Here is a 23,064-nt window from a genome sequence, read left to right on the forward strand (position 1 = left end):
CTGCCTGTGCCTTAAGTCTTTCCTATTCTTTTCTATGGTGCACAGCAAACAGAGGAATTGATCGCCAACTGAGAGGTTTGGGGAGAGTTCACTGTTCAAGGGATGAGCTCCTGTTTATCTTTGAGTCCGGACATAATGCATGCGGCATCTTTCCTCCGGCACAAACCCCATTGGAACAAATGAGGAGACATGCCTGAAGGTAGCAGTGTTTGTGCCTAATTCCCTTTCATTTGTGCTTGAGGACATCCTGACGGAAGTCCCTACCGCTCAGGAGTGTGTCTCTTCCACTCGGCCACCCTTGACAGCCTCCGAAATCTGTTGCCCGAGGCAGGTGTCTCGGAGAGGAAGCCACTTCCTGGCACATTGGGCATTGCCACATGCTTCTCGTTGCAGAGAATTTCCAAATAGAAATGAAGGCGAAATGTTCTTTCTGCACGCACGGTTGGTTGTACACATGTGCAACACTGAAATTGCTGGGGTGTCCATCAGTTGTGTAACCATCATGAAAAGTAAACAGAGCCTAGACGTACAGTGGCGTACATTAATAATTTGGTGTGCATTCCTATTTGATATGGGCGTTGTTCAAAGATGTACTTGAAATGTGTTCCCCATGATTGCAGAACATGCCAAGCTGCATTGAGAGAAAGCCTTGGACAGTTTGTGCGACCCACGAAACAGACTCCAGATTATACCAGGCACTTTGCACTATCTTCTTTTGTGTAGTTTTGGGCAGGATTATGATTTTGTTGGATAGAATCATAGAATGATAGAGTTGGAAGAGACCTCTTATTTGTATTGTCGAAGGCTTTCATGGCTGGAATCACTCAGTTCTTGTGGGTTTTTTCGGGCTATATGGCCATGTTCTAGAGGCATTTCTCCTGACGTTTCGCCTGCATCTGTGGCAAGCATCCTCAGAGGTGAGGTAGTCTGTGTAGTCTGACATGGTGGTTGTGAAAGTGGTCCAGCAATTCTGTGGGGCCACCACCGAGAAGGCCCTGTCCCTTGTCCCCACCAGACGCGATTGCGAGGGTGGTGGGACCGAGAGCGGTGCCCCTCCAAAAGATCTTAACAACCTCACCTCTGAGGATGCTTGCCACAGATGCAGGCGAAACGTCAGGAGAAATGCCTCTAGAACAGGGGTCAGGAACCTTCGGCTCTCCAGGTGTGGTGGACTTCAACTCCCACAATTCCTTGAGGCTCGGCATTCGCCCCAAAGGCTTACCTTGGCCCAACGAGGTTTGTTTGGCTCTACGTTATGCTCGTCTCTCCCCCTTTGCTGCCCGTCCTCCATGAAAAAGAGCCAAACAAACCTCGTTGGGCCAAGGTAAGTCTTTGGGGCGAATGCCGAGCCTCAAGGAATTGTGGGAGTTGAAGTCCACCACAGCTGGAGAGCCGAAGGTTCCCCATGCCTGCTCTAGAACATGGCCATATAGCCCGAAAAAACCCACAAGAACTGAGACTTACCTACTTACTTACTTACTTACTTACGACAGGGGTCCTCAAACTAAGGCCTGAGTGCCAGATACGGCCCTCCAAGGTAATTTACCCGGCCCTCGCTCAGGGTCAACCAAAGTCTGAAATGACTTGAAAGCATGCAACAACAACAGCAATCCTATCTCATCAGCCAAAAGCAAGTCCACACTTCCCATTGAAATACTAATAAGTTTATATTTGTTAAAAATGTTCTTCCTTTTAATTATTATATTGTTTTAAAGTGTTTTTTGCACTACAAAGAAGATATGTGCAGTGTGCATAGGAATTCATCATGCTTTTTTCAAATTATAATCCAGCCCTCCAACAGTTTGAGGGACTGTGATTTGGCCCTCTGTTTAAAAAGTTCGAGGACGCCTGATTTACGACATTTATATGTCGCCCTTCTCACCCCAAAGGGGACACAAAGTGGCTTACAAGGTATATATTACATACAATATGTTATATTATTAGTGTCATGAAATCTACCTTTCAGTCGACTAGGCCGAAGCCTGCATGACAGTGGCTGTCATCTTGGAAGGCAGGCAGGACAGGAGGAGGAGTCAAGCCGACTCCTGATTGGGTATAGCAATTGGGGGAGGAGTCGGTTGAGAGAGGGAAATAAGCTGTCAGGTTTTGACAGAGAGAGAGAAGTGTCTTGACATCAGACAGGGGGAGAAGTGTCTTGACTTGAGACACAGAAGGATGAAAACTTAAGATAGGAAGTTTCAGTAGGGATCTGACAGAAAAGGAAGAGCTTTTAGTGAGCCTTAAGTTTAGGGAATAGGCTGAGACAAAGGCTAGGATTTTACTGTGTTGTGAGAGCCAGTAAAAGAAAGATTTGTCTCCTTATACTTGGGATAGTATAAGGGAGCTTACTGCCCTGTGGTGGAGGCAGATAGGAGTCTGTTCTCTAGTCGACACTGTTTCTAAGGATAGAGCAGTGTGTTTTAAGGAGTCTAACAGTTGTTAAAAGCTTTTCTGTCAGGGGAACTATTTGTTTAAGTAACCAAGTTTCTGCAACTGAATCACGCTTCTGTACCACTCATTTCTATGAGTTGTTGTTAATATAAAGTTCAATAAACCATTCTTAGTTTACTTTTAACTGGTGTATGCCTCAGTCTATTAATCGCCTCAGAACTCATTCTGTCAAACCATTTTAAAGTCCAGTCAGCCAGTGAGGAAGCCATAGAAGAACAAGGGCACAAACACCCCTTACCTATAACACATTCACACCTTTGGTTCCTCAGGCCAATAGAAGCTGAGGTGGTGGCAGTAATACCCAACAAGAACATTCGGTCATTAACACATTCAACTTAGGGTCAGTTTAAAATTCGCTATATTAGCATAGTACAATATCAGCATTAAACATTGCTATATTGCACCATACCACTATATCGTAATATTATTAGTAATATATATATATATATACTAGCCGTCCCCTGCCAGGCGTTGCTGTGGCCCAGTCTGGTGATCTGGAAAATAAAGTAATGAAAAAGTGTTGGTTTCTAATATATGTAATTCCTTTCTGCTTGTGGGTAAACAGTATTTCTTGTTGTTTCTTTGTCAATGTTGATGTGGAGAGTGTCTGGTTTGCCTACTCTGGAATATGCAACATATCATAGTCCTTCTTTAAGGGTCTCTTTCAAATCTAGGATACTATATCTGTGTGTATGTGTGAGAATCATATCTATCTATCTATATCTATGGCTGGATGGCTCTCTGTCAGGAGGGCTCTGATTACATTTTCTTGTCCTGGTGAAGGGAGTTGGACTGGATGGCCTTAAGTATTTTCTGTTGGTCCTGGGGGTTCTGTGTGGGAAGTTTGCCCCATTTCTGTCATTTGTGGGTTTCAGAATGCTCTTTAATTGTAGTGAACTATAAATCCCAGTAACTACAAATCCCAGATGTCAAGGTCTATTTCCTCCAAACTCCATCTGTGTTCATATTTATGCATATGGAATATTTGTGTCAAGTTTGGTCCAGATCCATCATTGTTTGATTCCACAGTGCTCTCTGGATGTAGGTGAACTACAGCTCCCAAACTCAAGGTCAATGCCCACCAAACCCTTCTAGTGTTTTCTTTTGGTCAGGGGAGTCCTGTTTGCCAAGTTGGTTCAATTCCATCGTTGGTGGAGTTCAGAATGCTCTTTGATTGTAGGTGAACTATAAATCCCAGCAACTACAACTCCCAAATGACAAAATCATAATTTTTGAGTGATGGTCACTCCTTGTGTTGTGAGATGTTTTGTTGCCAAATTTGGTGTGATTTCATTCATTGGTTCTTTTGTTTTTAAGGTACTCATTATGCACAGAGCATTTTTATATATATAGATTAGCATAGTACAATATCAGCATTAAACATTGCTATATTGCACCATACCACTATATCGTAATATTATTAGTAACATTCTCTCTCTCTTATTATTATTAATAATAATAATAAGATTATATATATATATATATATATATATATATAATCTTATTATTATTATTATTATTATTATTATTATTATATTGCATCACATAATATAAATATTATATGTATATATTATATTATATTATATTATATTATATTATTAAAATAGCACAGGAGACAAGATGGAACTGTCCCCTGGCCCCCTCTCTCTTCACTCTGACCCAGAGCAACAGTTGTACACATGTACTCATAGGCCATCCAGTCCAACCCCCTGCCAAGAAGCAGGTTCACCATTGATTGGGTTGCGACATGCACAGCCATGCTCTGGGCTGGATTTCCCAGAACACTAGACCTTACCTTCCCGTGTCTGCGATTCACAGGGGGATGCTAGAAGAAGCCCGGAATGCCTTATGTGGACCGTCAGAACCGGATTTGTGGGTTCCTGGACATTGAAGACAATGAGGCCAGCGGCAGGTTCCTGCGGAGATATTTCATCTTGGATACCCAAGCCAACAGCCTTCTGTGGTACATGGACAATCCTCAGGTGAGGCTGTCTTCTGCTGCTCACCTTTTGTGTCCTGTGTAAATCTACCTTTGTTTGTCCAAATGTATGCCTAGATGTGCGGGGGTAGCTTGACGAATGCAAGGTTGGGGTTAAAATTGCTGGAAGAAACATGAACAACCTTAGATATGCTGATGATACCACTTTGATGGCTGAAAGCGAGGAGGAACTGAGGAGCCTTCTAACCAAGGTGAAAGAAGAAAGTGCAAAAGTTGGGTGTTGCAACTCAGAGTAAGCTTCACCTTGCTTCCGAACACCACCTCACAAGAGCTGTAGTTTTATAGTTTATTGAGGAAGAAATCCAAGTCAAAATAAAGAATAAGCATTGTAAAGTTCCAAAGATTAGGGTTAAATGCAGAATATAATTCCAAAGATCTTCAGGTAAAAGCAGGAGACACAATCCTATTGGCAAAGTTCAAACCAGAATCCCAGGTACAAGCAATGAAACAATTGCCCCATGAATCACAATGCAAGAAATCCCAAACGCACTGCTTTTCAGGCTAAGATTATTCCATGAAGCTTTCAGGCTCATAAGCTATGTTGAACTGACACTTTCCCTTGGTTTGCAAGAAGCCTAAATACCTTTCTAACATGAAAACATTACATGAAAACATTGCGATGACCTTTCACCGAGCTGGCCTCTCGTCTGCCGGCCAGGCGAGAACTCCACCTGACCCGGATATCAATACGAGCTTGCTGGGTCAGGTCACTGTCAAGGTTTTCAGTATCAGTGTGGGAAGGAAGAGGCGAATGCCTCCCCACCTGTTCACTATCTCTTTCGTTAAAATTCCTTTCTCTTGGGAACCGTTGTGTTGATGTTGACTCTGCACTGTCTGTGCTGTCTATGCTGTCTGTGGGAGCTGCAGGCCCAGAGATTTGAAGCACAGAAAAAGAGCCATCTGAATCCCAACATCCTCATCATCACAGAACATCTAAACCACAACACTGGGTTGCAGTTAAACATAAAAAAACCAAGATTATGGCAACCAGACTGATTAATAACTGGGAAATAGAGGGAGAAAACGTGGAAGCAGAGACAGACTTTGTATTTCTAGGTGCAAAGACGCAGACTGCAGCCAGGAAATCAGAAGACGCTTCCTTCTTGGGAGGAGAGCCATGACCAATCTCGATCAAAGAGTGAAAAGTAGAGACATCACACTAGGAATGAAGATCTGCATAGTTAAAGCAATGGTATTCCCCATAGTGACCTATGGATGTGAGAGCTGGACCAGAAGGAAGATTGAGCGAAGGAAGAGAGATGCTCTTGAACTGTGGTGTTGGAGGAAAGTAATGAGAGTGCCTTGGACTGCGAGAAGATCCAACCAGTCCTTCAAGAAAGAAAGCCCGACTGCTCATTGGAGGGAAGGAGATGAGAGGCAAAGAGGAAGTCCTTTGGCCACATCATGAGAAGACAGGAAAGCTTGGAGAAGACATTTTTTTTGTCGTGTCAGGAGTGACTTGAGAAACTGCAAGTCGCTTCTGGTGTGAGAGAATTGGCTGTCTGCAAGGATGTTGCCAGGGAACGCCAGGATGTTTTGATGTTTTTACCATCCTTGTGGGAGGCTTCTCTCATGTCCCTGCATGGGGCGCTGGAGCTGACCGAGGGAGCTCATCCATGCTCTCTCTGGATTCGAACCTATGACCTATCAGTCTTCAGTCCTGCTGGCACAGTGGTTTAACCCACTACGCCACTGGGAGCTCCTGGAGAAGACAATGATGCTGGGGGAAATGGAAGGAAAGAGGAAGAGGGGCCAACCAAGGGCAAGATGGATGGATGTCATCCTTGAAGTGACTGGCTTGACTCTGAAGGAGACCCTGGGGGTGGTGACAGCCGACAGGGAGCTCTGGCGTGGGCTGGTGCATGAAGTCACGATGAGTCAGAAGCAACTGAACAAATAAACAACAACAACATGGCTAGATCTGGTTTAAAAGCCCCTCTCGGCTTGTTGTATGTCAGCCTGTAATTGTGTCTGATGTTTACGATGGAAATGGGGTCTATGTTCGTGATGGTGGACCTGGATCTATTGGCAATGAGGATGAGGATTTGCCTGGGCCTGGAAGATTCACAAGGTCACATTCCTGGGAGAGGCCTTTTGCAGTCTTTCTCAGGGCAACTGTCTGATGATTATTTGACAGGTGCAGAAATTAATGAGAGTCAACTAAATGATAGAAAGCAAAACTTTTGTAAACAAAGACAGTGCTCAGGCACAAAGAAGATCAGTTTGCTTACAGGAAAAGAGATTAAAAAACACTTTTATCTGTTGGTAAGTTCAAGAGAAATGCTTTCCTTTTGGTTTTGGGATCTGGAAAAGCCTTATATTGTTTCATGAAAAGAGTTGCCTCAGTTGGGTCAACCTTGGAGTTTCATGACAGTCTTGTTTCAACCATGAAAAGGAGCAAAGTTAGCTACCAGTATTTCAAAATTCTAAAATTAAAACAGTAAATAAAAAACAAAACTCAAAAAAGCAGGGAATTCCAGACAAGAATCAATCATGGCCAGCTAACACCTCCCAACAAAGGATCCCCCAGCAGGAAGCAGCCAGGCTTTGAAGCTGGAAGGCCACTCAGTGCTAATCAAGGTGGCCAATTGCAACATTCACACCTGCCTCAAGCAGACAAGAGTTCTTTCTCCCACCCTGGACATTCGACAGATCTATAAACCCCTCTTGCCTAGTTTCCAAGAGATCCCTCAACCTCTGAGGATGCCTGCCATAGGTATGGGCGAAACGTCAGGAGAGAGTGCTTCTGGAACATGGCCATACAGCCCGGAAAACTCACAGCAACCCATTTGCCCTTTATGTTTGATAGAATCTGCCCTTTGGGAGATAAGGCAGAATATAAATAAAGTATTATTATTATTAGGTTCTTGTAGGTTTTTCCGGGCTATATGGACATGTTCTGGAGGCAATTTTTCTCCTGACATTTCACCTGCATCTATGGCAAGCATCCTCAGAGGTAGTGAGGTCTGTTGGAAATAGGAAAATTGGTATTATTATTATTATTATTATTATTATTATTATAAATAAGCGATTGTAGGCATTGCAAATCAGCCACCCCTTCCACCCACAAAATTGAAACGGCCTGGTATCATGGAATTCAAGACCAGAGAGGCTACTCTCTGACCCAGCAGTTTGCTCTGACTCATATCATTCCTTCCCCTGTCTGAATGTCTTAGTAAGGAAACCACAACAGATCCTCTTTGTCTGGGAAATTCCCATGGCCAGCTGGCAAGCTCTCATCTGAGCCTATTTGGAGGGCAGCACACATACATGGTTACATTTTTTTAAATAAACTCTGGGTTAATTCAGCTACCGTTTGCATCCAATTCTTATCTTCCCAGTGAATTTTTTTGTCAGCCCTGCACGTCTGTTAGAGAAAAGGAACAGTGGCTGAATGCCTTTTCCTAGAACTGGCCGAAAAGTCCCAAAGTGGTGCGGAAGTGCTCTCTTTAGTTTGAGGGCAGGGAGAAAATGAGGAAAATCCTATTGTGAAAGTGTGTCTCTCCAAATGCATCTATAACAAGCATGGGCAAACTTCGGCCCTTCAGAAAAGAGACAGAGGCTCCAATAGGATCGAGGAGGATCCTTCAAAAGACAGAGGATGCATCTACACCAGGCATGGGCAAACTTCAGCCCTCCAGAAAAGAGACAAAGACTGCAATAGGATCGAAGAGGATCCTTCAGAAGACAAAGGATGCATCTACACCAGGCATGGGAAAACTTCAACCCTCCAAAAAGAGACAGAGGCTGCAATAGGATCGAGGAGGATCCTTCAGATGACAGATGATGCATCTATGCCAGGCATGGGCAAACTTTGGCCCTCCAAAAAAGAGACAGAGGCTCCAATAGGATCGAGGAGGATTCTTCAAAAGACAGAGGATGCATCTACACCAGGAATGGGCAAATTTGCCCCTCTAGAAAAAAGACAGAGGCTCCAATAGGATCGAGGAGGATCCTTCAGAAGACAGAGGATGCATCTACACCAGGCATGGGCAAATTTGGACCTCTAGAAAAAATACAACCTTAGATATGCTGATGATACCACTTTGATGGCTGAAAGCGAGGAGGAGCTGAGGAGCCTTCTCACCAAGGTAAAAGAAGAAAGTGCAAAAGCTGGGTTGCAGTTAAACATTAAACAGAGGCTCCAATACGATCGAGGAGGATCCTTCAGAAGACAGAGGATGCATCTACACCAGGCATGAGCAAACTTTGGCCCTCCAGAAAAGAGACAGAGGCTCCAATAGGATCGAGGAGGATCCTTCAAAATACAAAGGATGCATCTACATCAGGCATGGGCAAACTTTGGCCCTTCAAAAAAGAGACAGAGGTTGCAATAGGATTGAGGAGGATGCTTCAGAAGACTGAGGATGAATCTACACCAGGCATGGGAAAACTTCAGTCCTCCAAAAAGAGACAGAGGCTGCAATAGGATCGAGGAGGATCCTTCAAAAGACAGAGGATGCATCTACGCCAGGCATGGGCAAATTTGGACCTCTAGAAAAAAGACAACCTTAGATATGCTGATGATACCACTTTGATGGCTGAAAGCGAGGAGGAGCTGAGGAGCCTTCTCACCAAGGTGAAGGAAGAAGGTGCAAAAGCTGGGTTGCAGTTAAACATTAAACAGAGGCTCCAATACGATTGAGGAGGATCCTTCAGAAGACAGAGGATGCATCTACACCAGGCATGGGCAAACTTTGGCCCTCCAGAAAAGAGACAGAGGCTCCAATAGGATCGAGGAGGATCCTTCAAAAGACAAAGGATGCATCTACATCAGGCATGGGCAAACTTTGGCCCTTCAAAAAAGAGACAGAGGTTGCAATAGGATTGAGGAGGATGCTTCAGAAGACTGAGGATGAATCTACACCAGGCATGGGAAAACTTCAGCCCTCCAAAAAGAGACAGAGGCTGCAATAGGATCGAGGAGGATCCTTCAAAAGACAGAGGATGCATCTATGCCAGGCATGGGCAAACTTTGGCCCTCCAGAAAAGAGACAAAGGCTGCAATAGGAATGAGGAGGATCCTTCAAAAGACAGAGGATGCATCTACGCCAGGCATGGACAAACTTTGGCCCTCCAGAAAAGAGACAAAGGCTGCAATAGGATCGAGGAGGATCCTTCAGATGACAGATGATGCATCTATGTCAGGCATGGGCAAACTTTGGCCCTCCAGAAAAGAGACAGAGGATCCTTCAAAAAACAGAGCATGCATCTACACCAGGCATGGGCAAACTTTGGCCCTCCAGAAAAGAGACAGAGGTTGCAATAGGAGCGAAGAGGATCCTTCAGAAGACAGAGCATGCATCTACACCAGGCATGGGCAAACTTTGGCCCTCCAGAAAAGAGACAAAGGCTGCAATAGGAGCGAAGAGGATCCTTCAGAAGACAGAGCATGCATCTACACCAGGCATGGGCAAACTTCAGCCCTCCAAAAAGAGACAGAGGCTCCAATAGGATCGAGGAGAATCCTTCAAAAGACAGAGGATGCATCTACACCAGGCATGGGCAAACCTTTGGCCCTCCAGAAAAGAGACAGAGGCTGCAGTAGGACCAAGGAGGATCCTTCAGAAGACAGAGGATGCATCTACACCAGGAATGGGCAAACGTTGGCCCTCCAAAAAAGAGACAGAGGCTGCAATAGGATCGAGGAGGATCCTTCAAAAGACAAAGGATGCATCTATACCAGGCATGGGCAAACTTCAGCCCTCCAGGTGTTTTGGACTTCAACTCCCACAATTCCTAACAGCCAGTCCAAACACCTGGAGGGCCAAAGTTTGACCATGCCTGATCTACACTGTAGAATCGATGCAGTTTGGCACCACTTGAACTGCCATTTCTCAGTGTAATGGAATAATAAGAGTTGCAGTACTACAAGCTTTTTAGCCTTTTCTTCCAAAGAGTGCTGGTGTCTCACCAAACTATAACTCCCAGGGTTCCATGGAGCCATGGCCATTGAAACTGCATTCATCAAACTGCATTCATTCCACTGTGTGGATGCAGTGTACAGACGTTGCTACGTTCTTTTCTTTCCCTTGTTATCCTTTTTATTGTGTTGATGAAAAGTATACCCTCCCAGCTGTAAACAGAACCCTGCGAAGCTTTCAATAACATTCTGTTTTTTGCATTTTAGGAAGTGTGTTTTGCTTCTGGTGGGTTTCCAGGTGAGACCAGTGAGCTGTGTGAGGCTTCTGGTGGTTGCTGGAGGGGACTGGTGTTCTGCTTCATGTGTCACATACTTGTTGTTTGCCATTGTGAAATGTCACCTAATTTACTTCACAAGAGATCTGTAAGGTTAAAATGGTGTGAATCCAATAATAATAATAATAATAATAATAATAATAATAATAATAATCCAGTGAGTTAAACCACTGAGCTGCTGAACTTGCTGACCGAAAGGTTGGTGGTTCAAATCTAGGGAGTGGAGTGAACGCCTGCTGTTATCCCCAGCTCCTGCCAACCTAGCATTTTGAAAACATGCAAATGTGAATAGATCAGAACGTCTCAACCTTCCTAATCCCCTTAATTTAGTTCCTCAAGTTGTGGTGACCCTCAACCATAAAATTATTTTTGTTGCTACTTCATAACTGTAATTTTGCTCCTGTTATGAATCGTAATGTAAATATCTGATAAGCAGGACATATCTTTATTCACTGCACCAAATTTGGCACAAATACCCGATACACCCAAATTTGAATACTGGTGAGGTTGGGCGGGGATTGATTTTGTCACTTGGGAGTTGTAGTTGCTGGGATATATCGTTCAGCTGCAATCAAAGATCATTCTGAACTCCACCAATGATGGAACTGAACCAAACTTGGCCCACGGAACTCCCATTACCAACAGAAAATACTGGAAGAGTTTGGTGAGCATTGCCCTTGAGTTTTGGAGTTGTAGTTCACCAGAGAGCACTGTGGACTCAACCAATGATGGATCTGGACCGCTCTTAACGAGTTCAAGTCCCCAGGGCCAGATCAACTACACCCCAGAGTATTGAAGGAACTAGCGGAAGTCATTTCGGAACCATTGGCAACCATCTTTGAGAGTTCTTGGAGAACGGGAGAAGTTCCAGCCGACTGGAGGAGGGCCAATGTGGTCCCAATCTTCAAGAAGGGAAAAAAGGATGACCCAAACAATTACCAATGTCCGGTCAGCCTCACGTCGATACCGGGCAAGATTCTGGAAAAGATTGTTAAGGAAGCGGTCTGCAAACACTTAGAAACAAAGGCGGTCATCGCTAAGAGTCAACATGGATTTATCACAAACAAGTCATGCCAGACTAATCTGATCTCTTTCTTCGATAGAGTTACAAGCTGGGTAGATGCGGGGAATGATGCCGTGGATGTAGCGCGTCTGGATTTCAGTAAGGCCTTCTTTGACAAGGTCCCCCACGACCTTCTGGCAAGGAAACGAGTCCAATGTGGGCGAGGCAAAAATGCATTTTAACAGTACCTTCAACTTGCTTCTGACACGATAAATACTGTATATACTCGAGTATAAACCTAGTTTTTTAGCCCTTTTTTAAGTCTAAAAAAGTCCCCCTCGGCCTATACTCGAGTCAAAGTTATTTATTATTTTACCCTGTTAGAAACACATAATACATATAGCATTATTATTATTATTATTATTATTATTATTATTATTACATTGATAATTTTACTTTATTATTGTTTTCATTATTATATATATTATTTCATAATATCTATTTATTATTGTTATTATTACATAGAATCCTAGAATCAAAGAGTTGGAAGAGACCTCCTGGGCCATCCAGTCCAACCCCATTCTGCCAAGAAGCAGGAATATTGCATTCAAAGCACCCCTGACAGATGTCCATCCAGCCTCTGCTTAAATGCTTCCAAAGAAGGAGCAGAGAGTTCCACTGCTGAACGGCTCTCACAGTCAGGAAGTTCTTCCTCATGTTCAGATGGAATCTCCTCTCTTGTAGTTTGAAGCCATTGTTCCATTGCGTCCTAGTCTCCAAGGAAGCAGAAAGGAAGCTTGCTCCCTCCTCCTCCCTGTGGTTTCCTCTCACATATTTCTACATGGCTATCATATCTCCTCTCAGCCTTCTCTTCTTCAGGCTAAACATGCCCAGCTCCTTAAGCCGCTCCTCATAGGGCTTGTTCTCCAGACCCTTGATCATTTTAGTCGCTCTCCTCTGGACACATTCCAGCTTGTCAATATCTCTCTTGAATTGTGGTGCCCAGAATTGGACACAATATTCCAGGCGTGGTCTAACCAGAGCGGAATAGAGCATGGGGAGCATGACTTCCCTAGATCTAGACACTAGGCTCCTCTTGATGCAGGCCAAAATCCCATTGGCTTTTTTTGCCGCCGCATCACATTGTTGGCTCATGTTTAACTTCCTGTCCACGAGGACTCCAAGATCTTTTTCACACGTACTGCTCTCGAGCCAGGCATTGTCCCCCATTCTGTATCTTTGCATTTCGTTTTTCCTGCCAAAGTGGAGTCTCTTGCATTTGTCCCTGTTGAACTTCATTTTGTGAGTTTTGTCCCATCATCTCTCTAATCTGTCAAGATCCCTTTGAATCCTGCTCCTGTCCTCTGGAGTCTTGGCTCTCCCTCCCAATTTGGTCCCGTCTGCAAACTTGATGATCCTGCCTTCTCGCCCTTCATCTAAGTCATGAATGAAGATCCTGATCAGGACCAGGCCCAGAACAGTGACTTGCAATTTCTCAAGTCACTCCTAACATGACAAAAAAAAATTACATTTCCATTATTTTACTCTATTATTATTATTAATTATTACATTTATTGTTTTACTCTATTTATTTTTATTAGAAGGATATGCAAGCAAATTTACATTGAAGGTTAGAATAACGGTTTAATCAGAGTTGGGCAGCCTTATTTAAAATTACAGTTTTATGTAAATATTCAAAAACATTTAGCCTGCTGATGTCTCAATTAATGTAACCGTATTGGTATCTATTTTTATTTTGAAATTTACCAGCTGCATTTCCCACCCTCGGCTTACGCGCGAGTCAATGAGTTTTCCCAGAGTTTTGTGGTAAAATTTGGTGGCTCGAGTTATATTCGGGTCGGCTTATACTCGAGTATATACGGTAAGTAAAAGAATTCAATTTATTGGTGGCTTTTTGATTGATTGGTTTCTTTTGTGTCTTTTCAGAACTTGGCTGTAGGGGCAAAAACTATTGGATCACTGCAGTTGACTTATATCTCTAAGGTAAGTGCAATGTATAATCAGGACATCTGGGATATATAGTTTTTTCAAAATTTTGAATCCCCAGACATGGGGGTGAGTATATAACAATATATCTTGAAAATGGGGTGCAAGTGCAAGTCTGAACATGGAATTCATTGATATTTCTTACATACTTTGTACACTTTGTAGCCTGTAGGTAATTACCGTATATACTCGAGTATAAGCCACCCAAACATAATTTTACCACAAAAAACTGGGAAAACATATTGACTTGAGTATAAGCGGAGGGTGGAAAATGCAGCCACTACAGGTAAATTTCAAAATAAAAATAGATACTAATAAAATTACATTAATTGAGGCATCAGGAGGTGAAATGTTTTTGAATATTTACATAAAACTGTAATTTAAGATAATGCTGCCCAACTCTGATTAAATCATTACATATCTTCAATGTAAATGTACTTACGTATCCTTCCAACAATAATTTATTTATTTGTCGTGTCAGGGCAACCAGTCAATTGTATTACATTTCTAACAGAACAAAACAAACAAACAGACAAAACACAGAATTTGCAAGTTTGGTAGTGGATTAAATGTCCTTTGACCAGTCTCTGGCCTCTTGGAGTGCCTCTGGTGTGGCCGCAAGGAGGTCCTCCCTTGTGCATCATGTGGCAGGGCTCAGGGTGCATTGCAGCAGGTGGTCAGTGGTTTGCTCTTCTCCACACTCACATGTCGTGGACTCCACTGTGTGGCCCCATTTCTGAAGGTTGGCTCTGCATCTCGTGGTGCCAGAGCGCAGTCTGTTCAGTGCCTTCCAAGTCGCCCAGTCTTCTGTGTGCCCAGGGGGGAGTCTCTCATCTGGTATCACCCACGGATTGAGGTTCTGGGTTTGAGCCTGCCACTTTTGGACTCTCGCTTGCTGAGGTTTTCCAGAGAGTGTCTCTGTAGATCTTAGAAAACTATTTCTAGATTTAAGTCGTTGACGTGCTGGCTGATACCCAAACAGGGGATGAGCTGGAGATGTCTCTGCCTTGGTCCTTTCACTATTGGCTGCTACTTCCCGGCGGATGTCAGGTGGTGCGATATCGGCTAAGCAGTGTAATTTCTCCAGTGGTGTAGGGCGCAGACACCCCGTGATAATACGGCATGTCTCATTAAGAGCCACATCCACTGCTTTAGCATGGTGAGACGTGTTCCACACTTGGCATGTGTACTCAGCAGCAGAGTAGCATAGCGCAAGGGCAGATGTCTTCACTGTGTCTGGTTGTGATTCCCAGGTTGTGCCAGTCAGCTTTCATATGATATTGTTTCTGGCACCCACTTTTTGCTTGATATTCAGGCAGTGCTTCTTGTAGGTCAGAGCACAGTCCAGAGTGACTCCCAGGTATTTAGGTGTGTTGCAATGCTCCAGTGGGATTCCTTCCCAGGTGTTAATCCTCAGAGCTCAGGATGCTTCTCTGTTCTTGAGATGAAAAGTACATGTCTGTGTTTTAGATGGATTAGGGATCAGCTGGTTTTCCCTGTGATAGGCAGTAAGAGCACCTAGAGCTTGAGAGCTTCTGTTCTACCATCTCAAAGCTCCCTGCTTGAGCAGTGATGGCACGATCATCAGCATAGATGAAGCTCTCTGTCCCTTCTGGCAGTGGCTGGTCATTTGTGTAGATGTTGAACATGGATGGAGCAAGCACGCTCCCCTGAGGCAGGCCGTTCTTCTGTTTCCGCCATCTGCTTCTCTGGCCCTGGAACTCAACAAAGAAGCTCCTGTTTTGTAGCAGGTTTCCTATGAGGCGGGTGAGGTGGTCGTCCTTTGTGATATTATTATCCAACAATAATAAAGAGAGTAAAATAATAAATATAATAATAATAATTTATTATTTAGAGGTTTTCTATACCGGCCTTCTCAACCCCGACGAGGGACTCAGGTCGGTTTACAGCATATATAAAGTACAATCATATAAAAGAACAACAAGTGCAAATCATTACATATTAAAATAGTACAATACAGTAAAACATCATCATTACAGTTTCCTAAGCCAAATCGTCAATCCAGTCATAGTCATAGTCATGCTCATAGTCACAGTTCATCATAATTCATCACAGGGAAAGGTTCTAGGTTCAGTCCTCGAATGCCACCTTCCAGAGCCAGGTTTTTAGTAATTTCCTGAACGTCAGGAGGGAGGGGGCAGATCTAACCTCTAGTGGGAGGGAGTTCCAAAGCCAGGGAGCCACCACCGAGAAGGCATTGTCTCTCATCCCCATCAACCGTGATTGTGAGGGTGGTGGGACCGAGAGCAGCCCCCCCCCCCCCCCCGGAAGATCTTAATAGCCTTGATGGTTCATAAAGGAGAAGTAAAATAATGGAAATGCAATAATAACAGTAATAGAGTAGAATAATAAATGTAATAATAGAGTAAAATAATAAATGCAATAATAATAAAGTAAAACAATAAATGTAATAATAATAATAAATGGTGTAAAATAATAAATGTAATAATAATAATAATAATAATAGGGTAAAATACTGTAAATTTAATAATAGTAAAGAGAGAAAATAATAGATGAAATAAAAATAATACTAATAACAGAGTAAAATAGTAAATAACCTTGACTCGAGTATAAGCCGAGGGGAGCTTTTTCAGACTAAAAAAAGGGCTGAAAAACTAGACTTATACTCGAGTATATACAGTATATATTTTTGATGTTCTTGTGTGTGAAACAAGGCTTGCGTATATTGAACCATCCGAAAGCAAGGGCATCCTTCTCTGAGCCATCCACCTGGCAATTTGGGAATATTCTGGGTTTCAGAAGTTCAGCCAAAGCATTCTCATTCTCAACCTGTGCAGGATTTCTTGATATCTTTTTTTAAAAAAGCATTAAAGATTAAAAGCTGGGAGGAGGAAGTGCTAATTCCTTGGGCCTATCCCTTTCTGCCATGTGAATTGCCTTGCTTTATCTCCTCATCGTTTCAAAGCTATTTTAATTACAGTCTTAACCCCTTCTGAAAATGGAGCTGCGCTTGGCTAGCAATTTAAGTAGGACATTCTACACCTTCTTCCAGGATCATAGAATCCTAGAATCAAAGAGTTGGAAGAGACCTCCTGGGCCATCCAGTCCAACCCCATTCTGCCAAGAAGCAGGAATATTGCATTCAAATCACCCCTGACAGATGGTCATCCAGCCTCTGATTCAAAGCTTCCAAAGAAGGAGCCTCCACCACACTCCCTCCGGGGCAGAGAGTTCCACTGCTGAATGGCTCTCACAGTCAGGAAGTTCTTCCTCATGTTCAGATGGAATCTCCTCTCTTATTGTTTGAAGCCATTGTTCCGCGTCCTAGTCTCCAGGGAAGCAGAAAACAAGCTTGCTCCCTCCTCCCCCCTGTAGCTTCCTCTCACATATTTATCCATGGCTATCATATCTCCTCTCAGCCTTTTCTTCTTCAGGCTGAACATGCCCAGCTCCTTAAGCCGCTCCTCATAGGGCTTCTTCTCCAGACCCTTGATCATTTTAGTCGCCCTCCTCTGGACACATTCCAGCTTGTCAATATCTTTCTTGAATTGTGGTGCCCAGAATTGGACACAATATTCCAGGCTTGGTCTAACCAAAGCGGAATAGAGCATGGGGAGCATGACTTCCCTAGATCTAGACACTAGGCTTCTCTTGATGCAGGTCAAAATCCCATTGGCTTTTTTTGCCGCCACATCACATTCCTGGCTCATGTTTAACTTGTTGTCCACGAGGACTCCAAGATCTTTTTCACACGTCCTGCTCTCAAGCCAGGCATTGTCCCCCATTCTGTCTCTTTGCATTTAATTTTTTTCTGCCTAAGTGGAGTATCTTGCATTTGTCCCTGTTGAACTTCATTTTGTTAGTTTTGGAGATCAAACAGAATTTGGGCCACTTTCTGTTCAATGAGGGGTTGCCATTGGAAGCAGCAAGATGGATGATTTCCCCCATGACATTTCAGCAGCATTTCTGCTTCTCCTTGAGTTGCTTCTTGCCATGGTCGTTGCCTCTTAGGTGTCCTGTGGGCCCATCCGCAACGGCCATATACATCAAAGTGGGCCAGAATTCATTCCATGACATTTACATGATGCCACGGGGCAAATTCTTGCCCACTTCATGGTTTTGTCCCACATTACGAAAAGTTGGGAGATTCTCTGGAATATCCCCAAAGTTACAGAGCAGCCCCTCACCTTGGGTTGGTGTAGAGTGGGCTAGTTCTGATTTGGAATTGCTGAAGCCACTATGGCTTTCATTCATCTACATTACCAGTTTTGAACTGGTGGAGGGTAGTTAAAGCAGAACATCCCACTTTTCTTGCAGTCCATGAGGATCCACTCATTTTGGAGAGGTTTCCCCAACTTGGAGAGGGTTCCCTTAGAGAGGGTCCTTCCAATTTGGAGAGGGTCCGCTCAACCAGAACAGGGTCCCCCCTCTGACTTTGAGCGGGTCCCTCTGACTTGGATCCGGTTCCTTCGACTTGGGAAGTGTCCACCTGACTTGGGGAAGATTTCCCTGACTTGGAGAGGGTCCATCTGACTTGGAGAGGTTGCAATCAACCGGGAGATGGTCCCCATTCTGACTTGGAGTAGAGTCCCTCCAACTTGGTGAGGGTCCATCCAACTTGGGAAGGGTCGACCTGACGGGGAGGTTTCCCTTGACTTGGAGAAGGTTCCTCTGACTTGAGGAGGTTTCCCTTTGACTTGGAGATGTTCCATCTGACTTGGAGAGGGCTCCTCCAACTTGGAGAGGTTCCAGTCAACTGGGATAGTGCCCCACCCTCTGACTTGGAGAGGGTCCCTCCGACTTGAAGAGGTTCCATCTGACTTGGAGATGTTGCAATCAACCGGGAGAAGGTCCCCATTCTGACTTGGAGAGGGTCCCTCCAACTTGGTGAGGGTCCATCCAACTTGGGAAGGGTCCACCTGACTTGGGGAGGTTTCCCTTGACTTGGAGAGGGTTCCTCTGACTTGGGAGGTTTCCCTTTGACTTGGAGAGGTTCCATCTGACTTGGAGAGGTTGCAATCAACCGGGAGAGGGTCCCCATTCTGACTTGGAGAGGGTCCCTCCAACTTGGTGAGGGTCCTTCCAACTTGGAAAGGGTCCATCTGTCTTGTGGAGGTTTCCCTTGACTTGGAGAGGGTTCCTCTGACTTGGAGAGGGTCCCATTGACTTGGAGATGTTCCATCTGACTTGGAGAGGGCTCCTCCAACTTGGAGTGGTTCCAGTCAACCGCGATAGTGTCCCTCCTCTGACTTGGTGAGGGTCCCTCTGACTTGCGAAGAGTCCACATGACTTGGGGAGGTTCCCCTGAATTTGAGAGGGTCCCCTGACTTGGAGAGGCACCACTCAACTAAAAGAAAGTCCTTTTGACTTGAGTATTGTTCCCTCAACTTGGAGAGGTTCCACTCTGGAGTGGGTCCCTCCAACTTGGGAAGGGTCCACCTGACTTGAGAGGTTTCCCTTTGACTTGGAGATGTTCCATCTGACTTGGAAAGGGCTCCTCCAACTTGGAGAGGTTCCAGTCAACTGGGATAGTGCCCCCCCCCCCGACTTGGAGAGGGTCCCTCTGACTTGGTTCCATCTGACTTGGAAAGGGTGCAATCAACTGGGAGAGGGTCCCCATTCTGACTTGGAGTGGGTCCCTCCAACTTGGTGAGGGTCCATCCAACTTGGAGTGGGTCCCTCCAACTTGGGAAGGGTCCACCTGACTTGGGGAGGTTTCCCTTGACTTGGAGAGGGTTCCTCTGACTTGGGAGGTTTCCCTTTGACTTGGAGATGTTCCATCTGACTTGGAGAGGCTCCCTCCGACTTGGAGAGGTTCCATCTGACTTGGAGAGGTTGCAGTCAACTGGGAGAGGGTCCCCATTCTGACTTGGAGAGGGTCCCTCCAACTTGGTGAGGGTCCCTCCAACTTGGGAAGGTTCCACCTGACTTGGGGAGGTTTCCCTTGACTTGGAGAGGGTTCCTCTGACTTGGAGAGGACCCCATTGACTTGGAGATGTTCCATCTAACTTGAAGAGGGCTCCTCCAACTTGGAGAGGTTCCAGTCAACCGCGATAGTGTCCCCCCTCTGACTTGGTGAGGGTCCCTCTGACTTGCGAAGAGTCCACATGACTTGGGGAGGTTCCCCTGAATCTGAGAGGGTCCCCTGACTTGGAGAGGCGCCACTCAACTGAAAGAAAGTCCTTTTGACTTGAGTATTGCTCCCTCAACTTGGAGAGGTTCCATTCTGGAGTGGGTCCCTCCAACTTGGGAAGGGTCCACCTGACTTGAGGAGGTTTCCCTTTGACTTGGAGATGTTCCATCGACTTGGTGAGGGCCCACACGATTTTACCCCTCTCTTCTTCAAGGCTCCCTAGACTTCTAGCAGGATGAACAAGCCCTATGGCTGTCTCTGAGGCTGATCTACCACTCTGACCTGGCCCTGAATTAAGTGGCCTGTGTAGTTGCTCCCCGTGTCTTCAGCAGCTGCAAGATAGGCAGATCTTTAACAGGTGAAGCTTTTCTTTCATCTCTGATGCTGTGTAGGTTTGCCAGAGGGAAAACTGAAGGCAACTATTACAATTTACAGGAGGTGTTGCTTATTACCTGTTGAATGCCTGTTGACACTTAGTAAGGGATTCTGTGAGTAGTTGGAGCTAGATAAGCAGAAAAGCGAGGTTTGAAGTTGCAGGTCCTTGCATCCATCTACTTTTGCCACACTCTTTAGAAACATACCCAAGGTTGAGTGCCTTCCACCCATTTCTGACTTATGGCAAACCTAAGGCAGGCCTATCACAGGTTTTTCTGGGACGGAGAGCTTGAGTCTTGCTCAAGATCACCCAGTTATTTTCTATGGCTGAGCAGGGAATTGAACCTTGGTCTCTAGAGTTGTGGTCCAACACTCAAACCCTTGTGGCTTTTGCTCCTTTACACCACCATTAAAGGTCTAAAAGCCCAGTTTTCAGTATCCCAACCTGGACTGGAGATGCATCACCTGGTGAATGTACTCCCGTCGTGAAACTAACCACCTTGCTTCATTTCCCCAAATGTTGACAAAATGAGCATCGCATTTTTTTGGAATTGCACTTTCAACGCTCTTCTTTTTCGCTCTGATTTTTCATGACAGGTCAGTGTGGCGACCCCGAAACAAAAGCCCAAAACACCATTCTGTTTTGGTAAGTGTAAGAGGAGAATGTGCGTCAGGGAAAGAGGAGCAGCAATGACTGTTTTCAACAAATCCTTTGCATTTAAAGACTTATCAGTGGAATGTGGATATTGACTCACTGTGTGACTTTTGACGGCTCATGACCAGTGCTTGGTGATGTTTCTTGTAGTCACCAAATGGTGAGCGTGGATTTCCTTTGAGCAGAGATGTCTAGGAAGAGTGCAATAATAGCCAAAATATTGTAGCATCTCCACGAGAAGTTGGTGCTAGGAGGATGAGAATAGTAAGAGGGACTGTTGTTTTCCAAGCTGATTTATTTATCGTATCAGGAGCAAAACAAGAATACAATTGTATTAAACAAAACAAACAAACAAACAAAATAAAGTTTGCAAACTTGGCATTGTATTAAATGTCCTAAATGGCCTCTGGTGTTGCCGCAAGAAAGTCCTCAATTGTGCATGTGTCAGGGCTCAGGTTGCATTGCAGCAGGTGGTCTATGGTTTGCTCCTCTCCGCACTTTGTGGCCCCATTTCTTGAGGTTGGCTCTGCATCTCGTGGTGCCAGAGCGCAGTCTGTTCAGCGCCTTCCAAGTCGCCCAGTCTTCTGTGTGCCCAGGGGGGAGACTCTCATTTGGTATCAGCCATTGATTGAGGTTCCGGGATTTAGCCTGCCACTTTTGGACTCTTGCTTGCTGAGGTCTTCCTGAGAGTATCTCTCTAGATCAGGGGTCCTCAAATTAAGGCCCAAGGGCTGGATACAGCCCTTCAAGGTCATTTACCCGGCCCTCGCTCAGGGTGAACCTAAGTCTGAAATGACTTGAAAGCACACAAAAGCAGGCCCACACTTCCCATTGAAATACTAATAAGTTTATATTTGTTAAAATTGTTCTTCATTTTAATTATTGTATTGTTTTAAGTGTTGTTGTTTATTTGCACTACAAATAAGATATGTGCAGCGTGCATAGGAATTCATTCATGCTTTTTCCAAATTATAATCTGGCCCTCTAACAGTTTGAGGGACTGTGACCTGGTCCTCTGTTTAAAAAGTTTGAGGACCCCTGCTCTAGATCTTAGAAAACTATTTCTTAATTTAAGGCATTGGCGTGCTGGCTAATATCTGAACAGAAATTGGGCCAGAGATGTCACTGTCTTGGTCCTTTCATTGTTGGCTGCTACTTTCCGATGGATGTCAGGTCTTGCAATACCGGCTAAACGGTATAATTTCTCCATATCTTCTAGATATTCAGATATCTAGAATAGATATCCTATTCTAATGCAGCATGTCTCATTAAGAGTCACATGCACTGTTTTAATGTGATGAGATGTGTTCCACACTGGGCATACGTATTCAGCAGCATAGTACCATAGCGCAAGGGCAGATGCCTTCATTGTGTCTGGTTGTGATCCCCAGGTTGTGCCAGTCAGCTTTCATATGATATTGTTTCTAGCGCCCACTTTTTGCTTGATTTTCAGGCAGTGCTTCTTCTTCTTTTTTAAAAAAAATATTTTTTATTGATTTTGTTTTACAAAACACATTGATAAAAACAAGGAGTGAAAGTACGGGTAGGTTACAGAGGGAGGTTGTGGGTAAGGAAAGGGGATTGGGAAGCGGGGGGAGGAGGGATCTCGTGCGGGAAGGGGGGGAAACTGGTGGGGGGGGGGGAAACAAGGGTGGGGATTGGAAACTTCCAAGTTTATCCAGTATGATACAAACTTTCTTGGCTTAACCTGTTGAGTTTAGCTTTCACATATTATTCCCATCTATTGTATTGAAATAAATATTTAATTTTATGTACGCCTTGTGGCTATTTTCCTTGGAGATAGTATAAATGCTAATGTAATTAATTGCTTAGGGTCGTTACTCCCTTTTGCTTTTCTTTTACTTTCATCTTTTTCTTGGATAATTTTTTTTTTATTTTTTAAATTTATTATATTTCTATTAAGTACATCCCCTTGTTTTCTTCCTTTATAAATTTTAATACTGATTTCCAGTTGGTTTTCTGTGGTTTACTGTGGTTTTGAGAGATTCTCTGAGTCAACATATCCATATTAATTATATCCAATATTTTTGGGTCCAGTGTTCCAGTGTTGGTATTTCTTTATTTTTCCACTGTCTTGCTAGGACCATCCTAGCAGCTGTTGTTAGGTAGAAAATTATTTTATCCTCATTCTTTTCCAACTTGAGATTGTGGAGTCCTAATAATAGGGTTTCTGGTCTTAGTTCAAATTTTATCTCTAGGATTTTTTCTATCGATCTATGAATTTGTATCCAGTATTTTTT

At 44.2% G+C, this 23,064-nt stretch overlaps 1 protein-coding gene across 1 annotated transcript in view; it reads left to right on the plus strand.

Annotated features, from left to right (window-relative positions):
* PLEKHA2 (pleckstrin homology domain containing A2) overlaps positions 1-23,064 on the plus strand; it is a 94,273-nt gene that overhangs the window by 29,446 nt on the left and 41,763 nt on the right. Inside the window, 3 exon segments of the mRNA XM_067470645.1 lie at positions 4,270-4,433; positions 13,599-13,655; positions 20,746-20,794. Of these exon segments, the coding sequence (XP_067326746.1) occupies positions 4,293-4,433; positions 13,599-13,655; positions 20,746-20,794 (247 nt within the window). The 5' untranslated portion in view covers positions 4,270-4,292.

Source organism: Anolis sagrei, chromosome 7 (assembly GCF_037176765.1).
Source record: "Anolis sagrei isolate rAnoSag1 chromosome 7, rAnoSag1.mat, whole genome shotgun sequence".
NCBI lineage: Eukaryota > Metazoa > Chordata > Lepidosauria > Squamata > Dactyloidae > Anolis > Anolis sagrei.